The sequence below is a fragment of the Pristiophorus japonicus genome, chromosome 11 (assembly GCF_044704955.1).
Source record: "Pristiophorus japonicus isolate sPriJap1 chromosome 11, sPriJap1.hap1, whole genome shotgun sequence".
NCBI lineage: Eukaryota > Metazoa > Chordata > Chondrichthyes > Pristiophoridae > Pristiophorus > Pristiophorus japonicus.
In genome coordinates this window covers 117,448,506-117,467,319 of record NC_091987.1, presented here as the reverse complement: position 1 = coordinate 117,467,319, position 18,814 = coordinate 117,448,506, and the positions used below count along the sequence as shown (strand labels likewise).

Genomic DNA, 18,814 nt, shown 5'->3' with positions numbered 1-18,814 from the left:
AATGCATACTCTATTTCTAGGGCTACTTCCTTAAGTACTCTGGGATGCAGACTATCAGGCCCCGGGGATTTAATCCCACCAATTTCCCTAACACAATTTCCCACCGAATAAGGATTTCCTTCAGTTCCTGCTTCTCACTTGACCCTCAATCCCCTAGTATTTCCGGAAGGTTATTTGTGTCTTCCTTTGTGAAGACAGAACCAAAGTATTTGTTTAATTTGTCCGCCATTTCTTTGTTCCCCATTATAAATTCACCTGAATCTGACTGCAAGGGACCTACGTTTGTTTTCACTAATCTTTTTCTCTTCACATATCTATAGAAGCTTTTGCAGTCAGTTTTTATGTTCCCAGCTAGCTTCCTCTCATACTCTATTTTTTCCCTCATAATTAAACCCTTTGTCTTCCTCTGCTGTATTGCAAAATTCTCCCAGTCCTCAGGTTTGCTGCTTTATCTGGCCAATGTATATGCCTCTTCCTTGGATTTATCACTATCCTTAATTTCCCTTGATAGCCAGAGTTGAGCCACCTTCCCCGTTTTATTTTTACTACAGACAGGGATGTACAATTCTTGATGTTCATCCATGTGATCTCTAAATGTTTGCCATTGCCTATCCACCGTCAACCCTTTAAGCATCACTCGCCAGTCTATTCTAGCCAAATCACATCTCATACCATCGAAGTTACCTTTCTCCAAGTTCAGGACCCTAGTCTCTGAATTAACTGTGTCACTCTCCATCTTAATAAAGAATTCTACCATATTATGGTCACTCTTCCCCAAGGGGCCTCGCACAACAAGATTGTTAATTAGTCCTTTCTCATTACACATCACCCAATCTAGGATGGACAGCCCTCTAGTTGGTTCCTCGACATATTGGTCGAGAAAACCATCCCAAATACACTCAGGAACTCCTCCTCCATCGCATTGCTACCAGTTTGGTTCGCCCAATCTATTCCCTTCAGCAGTTTCTGCAACAAATTTGCTGCCATGAATAGAAACAATGTCATTCAGGTGATTGAATCCCTGTTTCCCAATCCAACACTTTTGGTTTATGATGTGTGTAGTAATTCAGTAATGAGAAAATGAGTGCAGTCGGTACTTTAATAGGATGAGATCGAATGGGCTGAAGGTCCTTCTCGATTCAAACCTATCATTCAACTTTGCAATAGATGTGTGCCTGCCACAGTTAAGACACCAAATTAAGTCTGGCCACCTAAAGGGTAACAGAATGCTCCGTTAGATGAAAACTAGACAGGAAAGACTAAAAAAAGTCAGCTTCCTGAATTGCAATTGTCCTATAATCTATTGAAAGAGCAGAATTCACAATAGTTAAGCCTCAATTTTCCCCAATACCGTTTTTTGACGTATTTAAAGAGATACGCTCATTTTTTTGGGCTTGACTACGCCAAAAAAAATTGAAAGTTTTCTTGTTTTAACGTGAATGTGGCCCGGCACAGATTGTCCTTAAGCTCGGTGGGTGGAGCCTATGATGTGCGACGAAAAGATCGGGTCACCAGGGTAACGAGGGACACAATGCGGGCTGAGGCTGGAAAGTGAAACATACAAGACATTCTGGCCCGCTCACAGCAACCTGCAGCTATTTAAGGCAGCTGCTTACCAACATGAAAATATTAAAAAGTCTTTGTGCCAAAAGTTGGAGAGGCGGGAGATCGAGGAGCAACGTTGGTGAGGCCTATAAAGGCCAGCGGGGAGTTTGTGAGGCAGTTGGAGAGGCCAGCCGGTGCAGCTGCAGCTGGGAGAGAAGGCAAAAAAGAAGTAGAAAGTAAGTCAAAAGTGACGTCACAGCCAATGGGGTAAGTGATTGGTAAGTAGTTTTTCTTTTTCTTTTCTATAGCAGTAAATAACATTTAGCATTGTTGTTGCCAAATTAAGTCTATCTAGGGGTTAAGTCATGGCAGGACAGCTTGGACACGTGTTATGCTCCTCCTGTACTATGTGGGAAGTCAGGGATGCTTCCGGTGGCCCTGACGACTACGTGTGCGGGAAGTGTATCCACCTCCAGCTCCTGACGGACCGCATTGCTGCGGGTGGATTCACTCTGGAGCATGCACGATGCTGAGAATTACATGAATAGCATGTTTAGTGAGTTGGTCTCACCGCAGGTAAAGGGTTCACATCCAGATAGTAAATGGGTGACCAAAAGAAAGAGCAGTGCAAGGAAGGTAGTGCAGGGGTCCCCTGCGGTCAGCCCCCTGCAAAACAGATACACCGCTTTGGGTACTGTTGAGGGGGATGACTCATCAGGGGAGGGCAGCAGCAGCCAAGTTCATGACACTGTGGGTGGCTCTGCTGCACAGGAGGGCAGGAAAAAGAGTGGGAGAGCTATAGTGACAGGGGATTCAATTGTAAGCGGAATAGATAGGCATTTCTGCGGCCACAACCGAGACTCCAGGATGGTATGTTGTCTCCCTGGTGCAAGGGTCAAGGATGTCTTGGAGTGGGTGCAGGACATTCTGAAAAGGGAGGGTGAACAGCCAGTTGTCATGGTGCATATAGGTACCAATGATATAGGTAAAAAACGGGATGAGGTCCTACGAGACAAATTTCGGGAGCTAGGAGTTAAATTAAAAAGTAGGACCTCAAAAGTAGTAATCTCAGGATTGCTACCAGTGCCACGTTCTAGTCAGAGTAAGAATCGCAGGATAGCTCAAATGAATACGTGGCTTGAGGAGTGGTGCAGAAGGGAGGGATTCAAATTCCTGGGACATTGGAACAGGTTTTGGGGGAGGTGGGGCCAGTACAAACCGGACAGTCTGCACCTGGGCAGGACTGGAACCAATGTCCTAGGGGGAGTATTTGCTACTGCTGTTGGGGAGGAGTTAAACTAACATGGCAGGGGGCTGGGAAGCTATGCAGGGAGACAGAGGGAAATAAAATGGAGGCAGAAACAAAAGATAGAAAGGAGAATAGTAAAAGTGGAGGGCAGATAAACCCAAGGCAAAAAACAAAAAGGGCCACATTACAGCAAAATTCTAAAGGGGCAAAGTGTGTTAAAAAGTCAAGCCTGAAGGCTCTGTGCCCCAATGCGAGGAGTATTCGGAATAAGGTGGACGAATTAACTGCACAGACAGCAGTTAATGGTTATGATGTAATTTGCTTCACAGAGACATGGCTCCAGGGTGATCAAGGCTGGGAACTCAACATCCAGGGGTATTCAACATTTAGGAAGGATAGGCAGAGAGGAAAAGGAGGCGGGGTGGCATTGCTGGTTAAAGAGGAAATTAATGCAAAAGTAAGGAGGGACATTAGCCTGGATGATGTGGAATTGGTATGGGTGGAGCTGCGGAATTCTAAAGGGCAGAAAATGCTAGTGAGAGTTGTGTACAGACCACCAAACTGTAGTAGTGAGGTTGGGGACAGCATCAAACAAGAAATAAGGGATGTTTGCAATAAAGGTACAGCAGTTATCATGGGTGACTTTAATCTACATATTGATTGGGCAAACCAAACTGGTAGCAACGTGGTGGAAGAGGATTTCCTGGAGTGTATTAGGGATGGTTTTCTAGACCAATATGTCGAGGAACCAACTAGAGAGCAGGCCATCCTAGATTGGGTGATGTGTAATGAGAAGGGACTAATTAGCAATCTTTTTGTGCGAGGCCCCTTGGGGAAGAGTGACCATAATATGGTAGAATTCTTTATTAAGATGGAGAGTGACACAGTTAATTCGGAAACTAGGGTCCTGAACTTAAGGAAAGGTAACTTCGACGGTATGAGGCGTGAATTGGCGAGAATAGACTGGTAAAGGATACTTAAAGGGTTGATGGTGGATAAGCAATGGCAAACATTTAAAGATCACATGGATGAACTTCAGCAATTGTACATCCCTGGCTGGAGTAAAAATAAAACAGGGAAGGTGGCTCAACCGTGGCTAACAAGGGAAATTAAGGATAGTGTTAAAGCCAAGGAAGAGGCATATAAATTAGCTAGAAAAAGCAACAAACCTGAGGACTGGGAGAAATTTAGAATTCAATAGAGGAGGACTATGGGTTTAATTAAGAGGGGGAAAATAGAGGACGAGAGGATGCTTGCAGGGAACATAAAAATGGACTGCAAAAGCTTCTATAAATATGTGAAGAGAAAAAGATTAGTGAAGACAAAAGTAGGTCCCTTGCAGTCGGATTCAGGTGAATTTATACTGGGGAACAAAGAAATGGCAGACCAATTGAACCAATACTTCGGTTCTGTCTTCACGAAGGAAGACACAAATAACCTTCCGAATATACTAGGGGACAGTGGGTCTAGTGAGAAGGAGGAACTGAAGGATATCCTTATTAGGTGGGAAATTGTGTTAGGGAAATTGATGGGATTGAAGGCCAATAAATCCCTGGGGCCTGATAGTCTGCATCCCAGAGTACTTAAGGAAGTGGCCCGAGAAATAGTGGATGCATTGGTGATCATTTTCCAACAATCTATCGACTCTGGATCAGTCCCTATGGACTGGAGGGTAGCTAATATAACGCCACTTTTTAAAAAAGGAGGGAGAGAGAAAACGGGTAATTATAGACTGGTTGGCCTGACATCAGTAGTGGGGAAAATGTTGGAATCAATCATTAAGGGTGAAATAGCAGCGCATTTAGAAAGCAGTGACAGTATCGGACCAAGTCAGCATGGATTTATGAAAGGGAAATCATGCTTGATGAATCTTCTGTAATTTTTTGAGGATGTAACTAACAGAGTGGACAAGGGAGACCCAGTGGATGTGGTGTATTTAGACTTTCAAAAGGCTTTTGACAACGTCCCGCACAAGAGATTGGTGTGCAAAATGGTATTGGGGGTAATGTACTGACGTAGATAGAAAACTGGTTGGCAGACAGGAAGCAGAGAGTCGGGATAAGCGGGTCCTTTTCACAATGGCAGGCAGTGACTAGTGGAGTGCCGCAGGGCTCAGTACTTGGACCCCAGCTCTTTACAATAAATACTAATGATTTAGATGAAGGAATTGAGTGTAATATCTTCAAGTTTGCAGATGACACTAAACTGGGTGGCGGTGTGAGCTGTGAGGAGGATGCTAAGAGGCTGCAGGGTGACTTGGACAGGTTAGGTGAGTGGGCAAATGCATGGCAGATGCAGTATAATGTGGATAAATGTGAGGTTATCCATTTTGGGGGAAAAAACATGAAGGCAGAATATTATCTGAATGGCGGCAGATTAGAAAAAGGGGAGATGCAACGAGACCTGGGTGTCATGGTTCATCAGTCACTGAAAGTGGGTATGCAGGTACAGCAGGCGGTAAAGAAGGCAAATGGTATGTTGGCCTTCATAGCTAGGGGATTTGAGTATAGGAGCAGGAAGGTCTTACTGCAGTTGTACAGGGCCTTGGTGAGGCCTCACCTGGAATATTGTGTTCAGTTTTGGTCTCCTAATCTGAGGAAGGACGTTCTTGCTATTGAGCGAGTGCAGCGAAGGTTCACCAGACTAATTCCAGGGATGGCTAGACTGTCATATGAGGAGAGACTGGATCAACTGGGCCTTTATTCATTGGAGTTTAGAAGGATGAGAGGGGATCTCATAGAAACGTATAAGATTCTGACAGGACTGGACAGGTTAGATGCAGGAAGAATGTTCGCAATGTTGGGGAAGTCCAGAACCAGGAGACATAGTCTTAGGATAAGGGGTAGGCCATTTAGGACTGAGATGAGGAGAACTTCTTCACTCAGAGAGTTGTTAACCTATGGAATTCCCTACCGCAGAGAGTTGTTGATGCCAGTTCATTGGATATATTCAAGAGGGAGTTAGATATAGTCCTTATGGCTAAAAGAATCAAGGGGTATGGAGAGAAAGCAGGAAAGGGGTACTGAGGGAATGATCAGCCATGATCTTATTGAATGGCGGTGCAGGCTCGACGGGCCGAATGGCCTACTCCTGCACCTATTTTCTATGTTTCTATGTTTCTAAGTCTATCCTGTAAACTGAATTAGAAAGGCCCCTCTCCCCGCCCACCTCTCCCCCCGCCCCCCCCCCCCCACCCCTGCTGGTGCCGCTCCTAGCCTGGGCCAAATTCCCTCCGCCTCTCCCTTCCTCTCTGCCGCTGCTGTCCCGGCCGTGGAACTGGATCTTCTGCATTGATTCTGTTACCTGCGCCGATTTTCGATTTGATAACTGCCCAGAAGGTTTTTCAGAGTGGTCACATACGCTGTCTTAAGAAAAATCGTAGTTGGTTAAACTTGTTTAACTGGCCAGAATTGGTGCAGGTGGCAGGTTACGCCCCCAATGAGGTAAAAAAAAACATAAGCTTAAGAAAATCGGACCCAAGTGAATTACGCTGGTGCATAAACTTTGGGGAAACTTGGGAGATTTTAATTTACTCCAAAAAAAAACGGTGCACACCAAAAAAATAGCGCAGATAAGTGGGGAAAATTGAGCCCCAAGTCTGTACACAGTCTGTCTTTACTCATCTCCAATCTGACTGAATCAAGGCCATTTGACGGTAAGTAACTCAAAAGAAATACAAGGAATAATAGCAATTACAAAATTAAGCTATTTGCCAGGCACATCTCTACTGTGCTATTCATGTAAAGTAGTCATGAAGGGCAAAGTTCATGGAGAAAATAGGGGTTGAGTGTTTAATTTATTCATTGTGGGCATCATTGGCAAGGCCAGCATTTATTGCCTTTCCCTAATTGCTCTTGAAAAGGTGGTGGTGTGCCGCCTTCTTGAACTGGTGCAATTCGTGTGGTGAAGGTACTCCCATTGTGCTGTTAGGGAGGGAGTGCCAAGATTTTGACCCAGCAATGATGAAGGGACGGCAATATACTCCCAAGTCAGGATGGTGTGTGACTTGGAGAGGAACGTGGAGGTGGTGGAGTTCCCATACACTTATTGCCCTTGTCCTTCTAGGCGGTAGAGGTCACGGGTTTGGGAGGTACTGTTGTAGAAGCCTTGGCAAGTTGCTGCGGTGCATCTTGTAGATGGTACACACTGTAGACACAGTGTGCTGATGGTGTATGGAGTCAATGCTTAAGGTGGTGAATGAGGTGCCAATCAAGCGGGCTGTTTTATCCTGGATGGTGTCGAGTCTCTTTAATGTTGTTAGAGCTGCACTCATCCAGGCAAGTGGAGAGTATTCCATCACATTCCTGGCATATGCCTTATAGATGGCTTCGGGGAGTTGGGAGGTGATTCAAAGGTAATACTGGAGTATCTGAATATTCCAATGGAATGTCCCAAAGCCTACTTAAAGAAATGAAACTTCAAGGAGGAAGCAGAAATATTTCACAGCTCATTAGTTGTAACTGCTATTTCAGAATTTAATGAAGATTAGATTTATCACTTGAGATTTTGCAGCTGTTAGGAAGAAATTCTGGTATCACTTCCAGCAACATGGCGCTGACGGCGGCCGGGTGTTTGTGGATGGCGTCCTGGGCCGGGGGGCGGCGGCCCTGAGAGGTGGAGCTAGGGGTTGTGTTTGTCACAAGTCTACGTATGCTGCTCTTCCCAACAACTACAACTGCAAAGTTGACCTTGCAATGACATCAGATGGGTGGACAATAGTCTGTTACCACCCATTAGTGGACACCCCGTACGAATACACCAAGCCCATCCCACGACCTTCCCCTGTGGAGAGCAAAGAGGAGACTCACGACCAGGTACTCAAGGCCAGGTTAGAAAAAGAAGTCCTGCGTGAGAAACAGGCCCCTACAATTGAAGAACTCAGCAAAATGTTCTGCACAACAAAGCACCGCTGGTATCCAGTTGGGCAGTACCACAGGCAGAGGATTAACCCCAACACCCCAAAAGACAGATGACGGACTTTAATCTCCAGAATTGGCCTCTGTATTTTGGTGCATTCCATTGGACAGGAAAGAGCTTCGGCGCTTGCTCTCGAAGTTTATGGATCCAATTTTATGTGGTACTTTCATGTTTGAACTCTGTTTCAGAAGAAGTCTTCATTGCAAACATTAAGTGCTTTACAAGCCATGGAATGTAACAAGCTTGTTTGGCAGATGATAGTTAATTGTCTTCAGTTTGCTATGTCGTGGTTAGCTCAATAAAATGTTCAAATTGGAAAAAAAAAATGAAGGAAGCAATTCGAACAAATGGAACTAATAATAACAGCTCCACTCCACCATTGGAAGTTGCAACAGAACAGGACTCCTGGTTGTCTGTAGCAGAGGGCATTGACCCCCACCTCAATTCCCTAGAAAGGCTCAGTTACATAATCAGGATAGAGGAACGGTGGAGGTGTCCACTCCGCCCAAAGAAGTGCCGGGAAATCAAAGCCAGAGGCCAACAATGCATCAAAAAGAGATTCCTTAAAAATTATTGTTTCATCTAAAATAGAAACATTTTGGCCATATTAGTCAATCAATCTTCTCTGGGAATAGATACCTTATCTCACTCAACTGTTTCATGCCTTCTAAAAGCCCAGTACAGAACTCACAGCTGCTCCCAGGCAGTGTGGCTCACTGCTGGGACTAATGTGGGCACAACATGTGAAAATGACGCCAGTGTTTATTTATTATACCTAAGTAGAGACAAAAGTATTGAAGTGTACTAGTTGGACATAATTTACATATGCAGATTAGGTAAATTACAAAATAGACTTTGTCTACCAAACAGCACACTTCTGTTACAGATGAAGCGTATAATGGCATTCCTCTTTCATGTTTATTGGCTACATGTTTCAAGTGAAAATATACTGATAGCAATCTTGCCAATACACCCAATTGTATTTCCGCATTGAGGCGTAGATGAGTGAAAAAAGCACATGTTAATGCTCTGTTGGACAGGATTGTTGTGACCAGGAATGTTAAAATTGAAGACTCATGTTCCCAGTACTCACTTACCTGCACTGTTTACTGTACTGTTCTCATCCTGAGTGGTGGAGCTGACAGCTGCAAACAAATTAGAGATATTCATATTAGTTACTGCTGCATTGACTTCACTTTTACCAAGTTTAAAACAAAAACATAAAAACTGGTATCCAACTGCTCTCTGCATGTGCAAAAATCCTATGGGCTGGATTTTCAGTTCTGGTCATTTCGGGGCGGTAATGGCAGCGGAGCAGTAACATTTGCGCGGGGAAATGGTTTGTGTCTTCAGCCACAAAATTCATCAGCTGGGCCCTGAGTGTGGGTCGGAGTGCTAAGGGAGGAGTTGCACACCTCTTTTCGGGCACTAGGCCGGCTGAGCAACTGAAAATCCCGAGCTAAAGAGCCGGCCTCAGAGCACCCTAAGAGAGGCTTGCTTGAAGAAAACAAATCGACACAAAACACACAAAACACATTCCCAATACCTTGACCATCCCATATTAGGATAAATCGCAAAAATAAAAATAAACAAAATAATCACACTTACCTCATTTATTGCTTACTGCACTCACCGCCACCAGAACAGCTCTGCCCGCCTGGTTTTCCAGGTGGTCCCACTATTTCGTGCTATGGGACGCTATAGGGTCAGTTGAAACTGGTGGTGTTCCACATCGGCTCAATGCTCCCTGGCGGTACAGCTCAGTGCCCACACAAACCCGGCAACTAATTTCTCAGCAAGGCGCTGCAAGCTGGCCGCCCGCCCGGAAACCATTCCCGCCGCTATTGCTGCCCTTCCGGAGTGCTAACAGTGGCGGCAGAAGACCAAAAATCCAGCCCTTTAACTCTGAAACTAGAGTGCTGAGAAACCCCAGCAACAACTTCACCACAAATCACATGCACAGCTTGATTCATTCTTACATATGGTGCCTTGGTTGCAGAGTAAGAAAGAGAAAGTCTTGCATTTATATAACACTTTTCATGACATCAGGATGTGACAAAGCACTTTACAGCCAATGAAGTACTTTTGAAGTGTAGTCAATGTTGTAATGTAAGAAACGCAACAGCCAATTTGCACACAACAAGGACTCACAAACAGCAATGAGATAATGACCACATAATCTGTTTTAGTGATGTTTGTTGAGGGATAAATATTGGCCTGGATACTGGGGAGAACTCTCCTGCTCATCTTCAAAATAGTACCATGGAGATCTTTTACACCCACCTCAGAGAGCAGATGGGGCCTCGGTTTATTGGCTCATCTGAACGACCTCCGACAGTGCATCACTCCCTCAGTACTGCACTGGAATGCCAGCCTAGATTTTGTACTCAAATCCCTGGAGTGAAGATTTGATCACACAAGCTTCTGGCTCAAAGGTGAGAGTGCTATTCACTGAGCCATGGCTAACACTGAAAACCAAGAGTGGAGAGGAGTGGGGGGGGGGGGGGTAAGTGTATAAGGTTTCACTGCTGGTACCAGATGGAACCATGGGTCAAATAATCAGTGTGATTGTCCCACATCTGACCCACTCACTAGTCCAGTTCTGATGTAGCATTAGGAGAATACCACAACCTCGCCTCACAATAAGAAATTGTTACAGCTCCCTCAGGGGTTGAGTAATCTAACATACTGCCCTGTGGTGTTCTGAATCATACAGACCAGGAAGGTGCCAGGGCTTACAATTAACCACAACACTTCTGGATTAGACTAAGGAAAACCCCCAAAGGGTTTGCTGGTCCTGATTCTGATCCATAAAACCTGCTGGAAAGTGACACTTGTGAACACCAGATGAGAAGGGGATTGGCTCTGGCTGTGATGCACCCTGTGATCAACCAAGTCAAGACTTTTGATAAGTCTGTTGGAGACAACTGAGCCATGCTCTGTGCATTTGTTTGAGTGCAAGTTCGTGGCCCCCTCGTCTTCACCTTTGCAGTTTATGCTGTGTGTGTGAGAGACAAATGTAAGCTCTTCCCTGAAAGCAGCTGTTTTTGGCAACTCGGGAAGTGTTGGAATTACAAGAAAAATCCCCATTCTACTTAATGTTTCGCATAGAAGGATATTGTAAAACAACTTTATCACACCTTAATAAAACCATAAATCACTGGTTAGGCATTAGCTGGATTATTTTGTACATACTGGGCACCACACTTTAGGAAGGATGGCAATGCCTTGGAGAGGGTGCAAAAAAGATTTACTCGAATGGTACTAAAGATGATGGACTTCAGCTATGTGAAGAGATTAGCGAGACTGGGATTGTTGTCCTTAGAGCAGAGAAGGTTAAGAGGAGATTTAATAGATGTGTTCAAAATTTTGAATGGTTTTACTAGAGTAAATAAGGATAAACTACTTCTATTGGCAGGAGGGATGGTAATTAGAGGTCATGGATTTAAGGTAATTAGCAATAGCACTCAAGGGGAGATGAGGAGAAATTATTTTTACGCAGCGAGTTGTTATGGTCAAAAGTGCACTGTCTGAAAAGGTTGTGGAAGCTGATTCAATAGTAACGTCCATAAGGGGATTGGTTGTACACTTGAAAAGGAGAAACTTGCAGGTCTATGGGGGAAAGAGCAGTGTAGTCGGACTAATTGGAAAGCTCATTCAAAGAGCCAGCACAAGCACAATGGGCCGAATAGCCTCCTCCAGTCATGTATGAATCTACGTTAAATGAAATCAGCCTGTGCTTCTAATCTGCTCCATTTCAGCATCAGATTTCTTATATTCTGAATACTTTCAAACTGGTCTGTGGAGAAGATGTCAAGTTAACAGCAGTGATGTATTCTGTAAGAATGTACAAGATTTCAGATCAGACAATGAACAGCTACACCCAGTCTGCCACATTACTTTGTAAATTGTCTACAGATTATGGCAGTGGCAAACTACTTAAGGATTATATTGTGAAATGTAAAATTTTTTATGAGTTTGATAGATTCAGACTATTCCCTCCAACAGTTTTTGCAACCAAGTTACAGCCATGAATAAAAACATCTAATCCCAGTCAAACTTAGGACTTTTTTTTGTCTAAAGCCCATTTTTGAATTTAAATCAGCCCAATCAGAACCATTTTCAGAAATGTTAATATTAATTCGAAGTCATTGAACTCCTCCCCCGCCCCCACCCCCTGCAATTAAAATTGTACCACTGATAATGTGCAGAAGTACAGCTGAGTTTCTTCCACATATCTACAAACTATGCACTCCATTTGACGTACCATTTCAACCTCTGGTGTCAGTACATCTCAGTTGCAAGCAGCTGACTGATTTTTTTTTGTGTTATTTAAAAGTATACTGATGTTTTTCACAGGTTCCAGCAACAGTGATATGGGGTGTGTGACAAGACAATTGGATCTGACCAGTTCTCTCTCTGTCCAGTCCTTCCCTGTGCATCATTGTGCACCTTAATGGAGATGCTGATGGCCAATGAACAGAGGGAGCATAATTGTCAATCATTCTGCATTGGTGAGATGTTGCACAAGTACATTCATACAGTCAAGTAAACAACAATCAAACTTTGTCCATTAATGTACGGCTGTCATTTTCAAAATTTTAAATTCTCAAACACCTATTTGCAATTACCTGTCACAAGAGATGTAGGTGATGTGGGATTTGTGGTAAAGGTACCCTCTGTAAAAAGATTACAAGTGATCAGGTCAGATATGTTAAATTTCTGTTTCCACCACCCAGGGAATAATCTGGCGAAGTGGCCTTTTACAGAACCCGGCTGAATCCAATGGATAAGAAAATCAGCTGAGGTGTATAACACGACTGCAAGCTCGCCGCCTGCACTGAAGTTACAAATTACCCCTAATTGTATTATGGGGCTAATATCCCAGGCCCATGGTTCACAGCAACATCAAGGTTAAAATATATAATCATTAGCTGACACCAAGCTTGGCTGTAAGAGATTGAACATTGTTTGATGGTGGACCTGTAGCAGTGAAAACTATGGTGCCTGTAAAACTTATAGAAGATATAAATCAATTGTGATTAGCGAATCTATCACATTTAACATAATCAAAAATCAGTTACACCTAAATGTTGCAAATGATGTTTTGGCGGATTGAGCACCCACACCTCATACAGGATTCCAACATGCCGAAGGAGATCTGTTTCACATAGATCTTTACTTTCATCCAGTATTGGCCAAGTTGATTCAAATTAGTCTGTCCCTTTGAAAAAAATGAATCAATAAATCAAGAAGTGAGATGTACTCTGTGTGGGCTTGCTCAAAACTGACCAATGAAGCTGGCAGAGACTCTATTGGGTCATTTTTATTTTATTGTTCAGGAAATGTGGATTTAATGTTTTTCTGAGCTCTGTGCTGATCCTAAGATAAGATATATTCATGAGTTCCTAGCTACCACATTGATGCTGTCTCTGCCCCAATCCTTCATTTCAGATAGTAAAGGGATGCATCACATTAAGCAGGGGTGGGAAGGGCAGAATTTATCAATTAGTATGCATTGAAGCAAATCATATTTTGATTCAGCACAAATTTACTTGTAAAACCATATAAACAGAATCAAACATTGAACATGATTTTTAAATGGTAATGCTCAGAGCAATGGTTAGCGAGTCTGTGTTTCTTTCATCATGTACAAACTGTACACTCTGTTGGATGTGCTTTCACCCCAAGACTACAATTAGTGCCACACTTCTTTATAGACAAGACAAACTGGATAGATGGCTCTTCAGAGACCAAGGCTGCCCTGGCTAATGAGACTTCTGCATCATCTACAGTATGAAGCATAGTGTAAATATAACAATGCCCGTGTAGTTACACCTTAATATTGGCAGTGTGAAGCAGCATTTAGATGCCCAGACAAATCAAAGCATTTTGTAGTGCAGCCTCCTCATTGATCATCAAAGCTCATAATTGCTTATCGCATGCTGCGCATTGTTGCCATCCAAAGAGGCCTACCCATGGATAAAATGGAGGAGCAGGTCTATGCTCAGATAAATCGAAGTTAGGACTACAAGAGTAACCCTAGGGTGTTGCCACTGACACATCTCTGCAGCTAGAAACAGCAATAACACCCTGAAAGAGATGTTCATTGAAGTGCCTGAGCTTCCCATTTAACTAACCGTGCTATCAACATATGCACTGTACAATGACCCAATCCATCATCACAGACATTGTCCTGCGGCTCGATCTCATCTGCTGGGTTTGGGGGGGTGAGGAGTGGTGGTTGAGGTAGTGATTTCTCTGGTCACTATGAATGGTGAAATTGCAAACATGTACTTTCTGAATACATTTACAATTTCAATATACATAGCAACCAGAGAAATTATTCCACCTCACATCCTCAAAGACAGTACTGTCAGTGCCTGGGGTGTTTAATGGAGACAGATGGCCTTTTCTAACTCGTGCAGGGCTAGGGTTTTGCTGAGATGGTGGCATGTAGCACGCTGTGGGATGGAGTCGAGGACACTCGTGTCAAAGATAGAGATTAGGGAGATCTTCGATGTGCTCCTTCCAGCGGATCCTAAATGCCTCCGTGTCCTTGATGAGTGTCTCCCTGTTCTTGACCAACGGTGGGGTGGGGCCTCGGGTGCTTGGGCCGTAGGTGGACTTGACTGTGGTGAAGAATCCTTGCACATCATGGATGTCAGCCAGCTATTGAATCTGGTGTGCTTTCTGCACCCACCATCTATTCTTTAGGTCGCGGGTTTTTTGTTGGACTTTGGTCTTAAGCCATCTGTAAAGCTGGTTTGCTGCTCCCGAGTTGGGTTCTTGTTTTAGGTTCCGAAATGCCCTGTGTTGCAATTTATTAGCTCTTGAATCTCCTGGTCATTCTCATCAAAGCAGTCCTGATGTTTCCTCGTTGAGTGACCGAGCGTCTCTTTGCAGGCACTGGTTATGGTGGCCTGGAGGGCAGATCAAGCGCTGTGGGCACTCTGCGTCTCGGGGTCATCAAGGGTCCCAAGGTTAGCAGTGAGGTGCTGGCTGTATAGGGCTCTCTTAGCTGGATCGTTGAGTGCCCTGCATTGATTTTCGACGGCACTGCTTCTGTTGCTGTCATCGCTTTGGGGCTATATTGATGTTGATGACAGAACGGATTAGGCAGTGGTCCGTCCAGCAGACATCAGCTCCTGTCATGGCGCGGGCAATGCACATGTCCTTGCGATCCCTGGTTCGAATGATGACATAGTCAAGCAGGTGCCAATGCTTGGAGCGAGTGTGTTGCCACGATGCCTTGTACTTGTCCCTCTGGCGGAACAAGGTGTTGGTGATGACAAGGTCATGTTCTAGGCATTTTGTCAGGAGCAGGTACTATTGCAGTTGGTTTTCCCTAGCCCGCTCTCTGCCAATCATGCTGCTCCAGTGGTCTGTGGCCGTCAGCTCAAGAACAACAAGGCATCGGGAGCGGATGGAATCCCCACTGAGGCACTAAAGTATGGTGGAGAGGCACTATTGGCATGAATGCATGACCTCATCTCTCTCATCTGGAAGGAGGAGAGCATGCCAGGAGATCTCAGAGATGCAGTAATCGTGACTATCTTTAAAAAAGGAAACAAGTCCGACTGCGGCAACTACAGAGGAATCTCCCTGTTGTCGGCCACTGGGAAACTCATCGCTAGAAATCTCATCAACTGTCTTCTCCCTGTGGCTGAGGAGCTCCTCCCGGAGTCACAGGGCGGATTCCGTCCACTACGGGGTACAACGGACATGATCTTGACAGCGCGACAACTGCAAGAGAAATGCAGGGAGCAACACCAACCCTTGTACATGGCCTTCTTTAATCTTACAAAGGTCTTTGACACTGTTAACCACGAGGGACTATGGAGCGTCCTCCTCCGTTTCGGCTGCCCCCAAAAGTTTGTCACCATCCTCCACCTGCTCCAGGATGACATGCAAGCCGTGATCCTGACCAACGGATCCACCACAGACCCAATCCACCTCCACACCAGGGTCAAGCAGGGCTGCGTCATTGCGCCAACACTCTTCTCGATCTTCCTCACTGCAATGCTCCACCTCACGTTTAACCAGCTCCCCGCTGGAGTGGACCGAAACTTTAGAACCAATGGGAACCTGTTCAACCTTCGTCACCTCCAAGCTAGATCTAAAACTGTCCCATCCTCTGTCATCGAACTACAGTACACGGACGACGCTTGCGCCTGCGCACTATCAGAGGCTGAACTCCAAACCATCGTCAACATCTTCACTGAGGCATATGAAAGCATGAGCCTTACACTAAACATCCGTAAGAAAAAGATCCTCTACCAACCTGACCCTGCCACACAGCACTGCCGCCCAGTCATCAAGATCCATGGCACGGCCTTGTACAACGTGGACCATATTCCATACCTCGGCAGCCTATTATCAGCAAGGGCAGACATCGACGACGAGATTCAGTGCGCCAGCACAGCCTTCGGCTGCCTGAGGAAGAGAATGTTCGAAGATCAGGTCCTCAAATCTGGTACCAAGCTTATGGTCTCCAGGGCTGTAGTGATACCCGCCTTCCTGTATGGCTCAGAGACGTGGACCAAATATAGTAGACATCTCAAATCACTGGAGAAATACTGCCAACAATGTCTCCGCAAGATCCTGCAAATCCCCTGGGAGGACAGACGCACCAATGTTAGTGTCCTCGATCAGACCAACATCCCCAACATCGAAGCACTGACCACATTCGACCAGCTCCATTGGGCAGGCCACATTGTTCGCATGCCCGACGCAAAACTCCCAAAGCAAGCAATCTACTCGGAACTCCTACATGGCAAGCGAGCTCCAGGTGGGCAGAGGAAATGCTTCAAGGACACCCTCAAATCCTCCTTGATAAAGTGCAACATCCCCACCGACACTTGGGAGTCCCTGGCCAAAGACCGCCCTAAGTGGAGGAAGAGCATCCGGGAGGGCGCTGGGCACCTCGAGTCTTGTCGCCGAGAGCATGCAGAAAACAAGCGCAGGCAGCGGAAGGAGTGTGTGGCAAACCAGACTCCCCACCCACCCTTTCTTCCAATGACTGTCTGTCCCACCTGTGACAGAGACTGTAATTTCCGTAGTGGACTGTTCAGTCATCTGAGAACTCACTTAGAGTGGAAGTAAGTTTTCCTCGATTTCGAGAGACTGCCTCTGATGATGATGATGATAATGGAGACGTTGTAGCAATGAGATAAGGGCAAAAAGCCATCGGGTCAGATGTTTTTAATAAGCTTAAATCACAGAAGCATCAATTAATTCCAATAAAACATCAAACATGAGTATGTTAAGTGTTCTGGGGCAAGCTGATAGGCCTGTGGTATATGGGGTCAGGCCGTGAGTCAGAAGTGGCTTCACTCATGCTCCTGAGAAAGGTTTTCAATGAAAATTGCTTTGAAAATAAAACAAATTAATCCATCAGAACGTCATCATGGTTATCAGATTCTCTTAGAATATAAAGGTCAGAATTCATAATCAGTTTCCAGATCTCTAACAGATTGTAAGTGGATATAATTTGCCAGGTGTTGCCATTCTTCTATTACAACCCAACAACTCCACATGGCATCAGGTATGTGGCTTCTCGGATACAATAACAAGCTGAGGAGGAGCTTGGTGAGAGCAAGAGAAGTGAGATTATTGATTGTGGCCATTGAAATGTTTTAAACATTTAGATATAAAATGCAAATGAAAAGCATAATCAGAAAAAATATAGTTGTTAGGGAATGAGCAGTCCTCCAAAAGGAGGCAAGGAATGATCCAATCTAGCATCCTCTCTCAACTGGGGGGGGAGTTGAGGTGGGGATTTCTCTGGTCATTATGAATTGCAAAACATGTTCATTTTGAATACATTTACAATGTCAATACACATTGGTACAGAGTAATTTTTCCATCTCACATCCTCAAAAAACATATTTTCAATACCTGTGGTGCTTAATGGAGAAGATGTTGCAGTAGTGAGATTGGGGATATCTGTAAAAAGGATATAAGCAAATGGTAAGCACGATAAGAAAAATATAGTTGTTAGAGAATGGGCAGAGCTTCCAATAGGTGACAAGTGATGGAAAATAAATTTACAGAGCGCCTTCAAGGTACAAAACATCCTCAGGTGTTCCACAAGTGGGGGTGTTAGACCTGAGCAGGAGTAGGAGCGAAATGAAGGTTAAAGGTTTTATCATTGAAGGTGGAGCTGAGGAAGGGGAGGATATGCAGTAGAGCAGAATTGGAAGAGTAAAGAGTGTGAGCAGGGACAAAAGGTTGGAGAAAATTCCAGAGGGAGGAGAAGCAAGACCATAGGGGGAACTGTAGGCAAGGTCAAACACTTTTAAAGTCAATGTGCTCAGGAGCAAGAGCCAGTCGAGGTCATCAAGGAGCGATTGATAGTTAAGTAAGACTTTGGGCAGGATTGTAACTTGGAGGCAGTTAGGGAGTGGGGAGGCTGATTGGGGTTGGGAAACCTGGGAGAGCGGCTTTCCCCCAGGCCTTGCCGAATTTAACGGCACGAGCTGATTAACACTTCTTTTCTGTTTCCCTCCCATAGCCAGCCAAACTGAGAGGCACCAGGCAGCAGCCAGAGAGCAGTGAGCAGGGAGGGGGGATCGGAGGTTGGGATCGGGGGAGAGGGAGCTTGGAAGGCCAGGATCATGGGGCAGCGGGGAGGTGGGGGGGAGTCGGAAGGCCGGGATCAGGAGGCGGGGGGGGGGGGGGATCAGAAGGCCTGAATTGGAGGGGGGATAGGAAGGTCGGGATTAGAGCGCTGGTCGGAAGGCTGGGATCAGAGGGGGAGGTTGGAAGGGTCGGTATTGGAGAGAGGTCAGAGATCAGGGAGGGGTCGGAAGGCCAGGATCGGAGGGGGGATAGAAAGGTCGGGATTGGTGCACTGGTCGGAAGGCTGGGATCGGAGGGGGGATCGGATGGCCGGGATTGGGGGGAGGTCAGAGATCAGGGAAGGGCTGGAAGACCCGGGATTGGAGGGGATAGGCAGGTCGGGATCGGAGTGCTGGTCAGAAAGCTGGGATCGGAGCAGCGATCAGAAGGCCGGGTTTGGAGGAGGGTATCGGGAGGCCGAAATTGGAGAGGGGATCGAAAGGTCGGGATTGGGGAGAGGTCAGTGTTCAAGGAGTGGTT

The 18,814-nt window shown here is 45.3% G+C and overlaps 1 protein-coding gene across 24 annotated transcripts in view; it reads right to left on the bottom strand.

Annotated features, from left to right (window-relative positions):
* LOC139276239 (adhesion G-protein coupled receptor G2-like) overlaps positions 1–18,814 on the bottom strand; it is a 281,046-nt gene that overhangs the window by 149,954 nt on the left and 112,278 nt on the right. For 15 of the 24 annotated variants that reach the window (XM_070893921.1, XM_070893925.1, XM_070893932.1 and 12 more), the window contains 3 exons: positions 17,612–17,659; positions 12,343–12,390; positions 8,809–8,856 (listed from right to left, as the gene is read on the bottom strand). In XM_070893921.1, coding sequence (XP_070750022.1) covers positions 8,809–8,856; positions 12,343–12,390; positions 17,612–17,659 — 144 coding nt within the window. The remainder of the gene's footprint in view (positions 1–8,808; positions 8,857–12,342; positions 12,391–17,611; positions 17,660–18,814) is intronic. The other 9 variants (XM_070893933.1, XM_070893935.1, XM_070893936.1 and 6 more) reach the window with 2 other exon arrangements.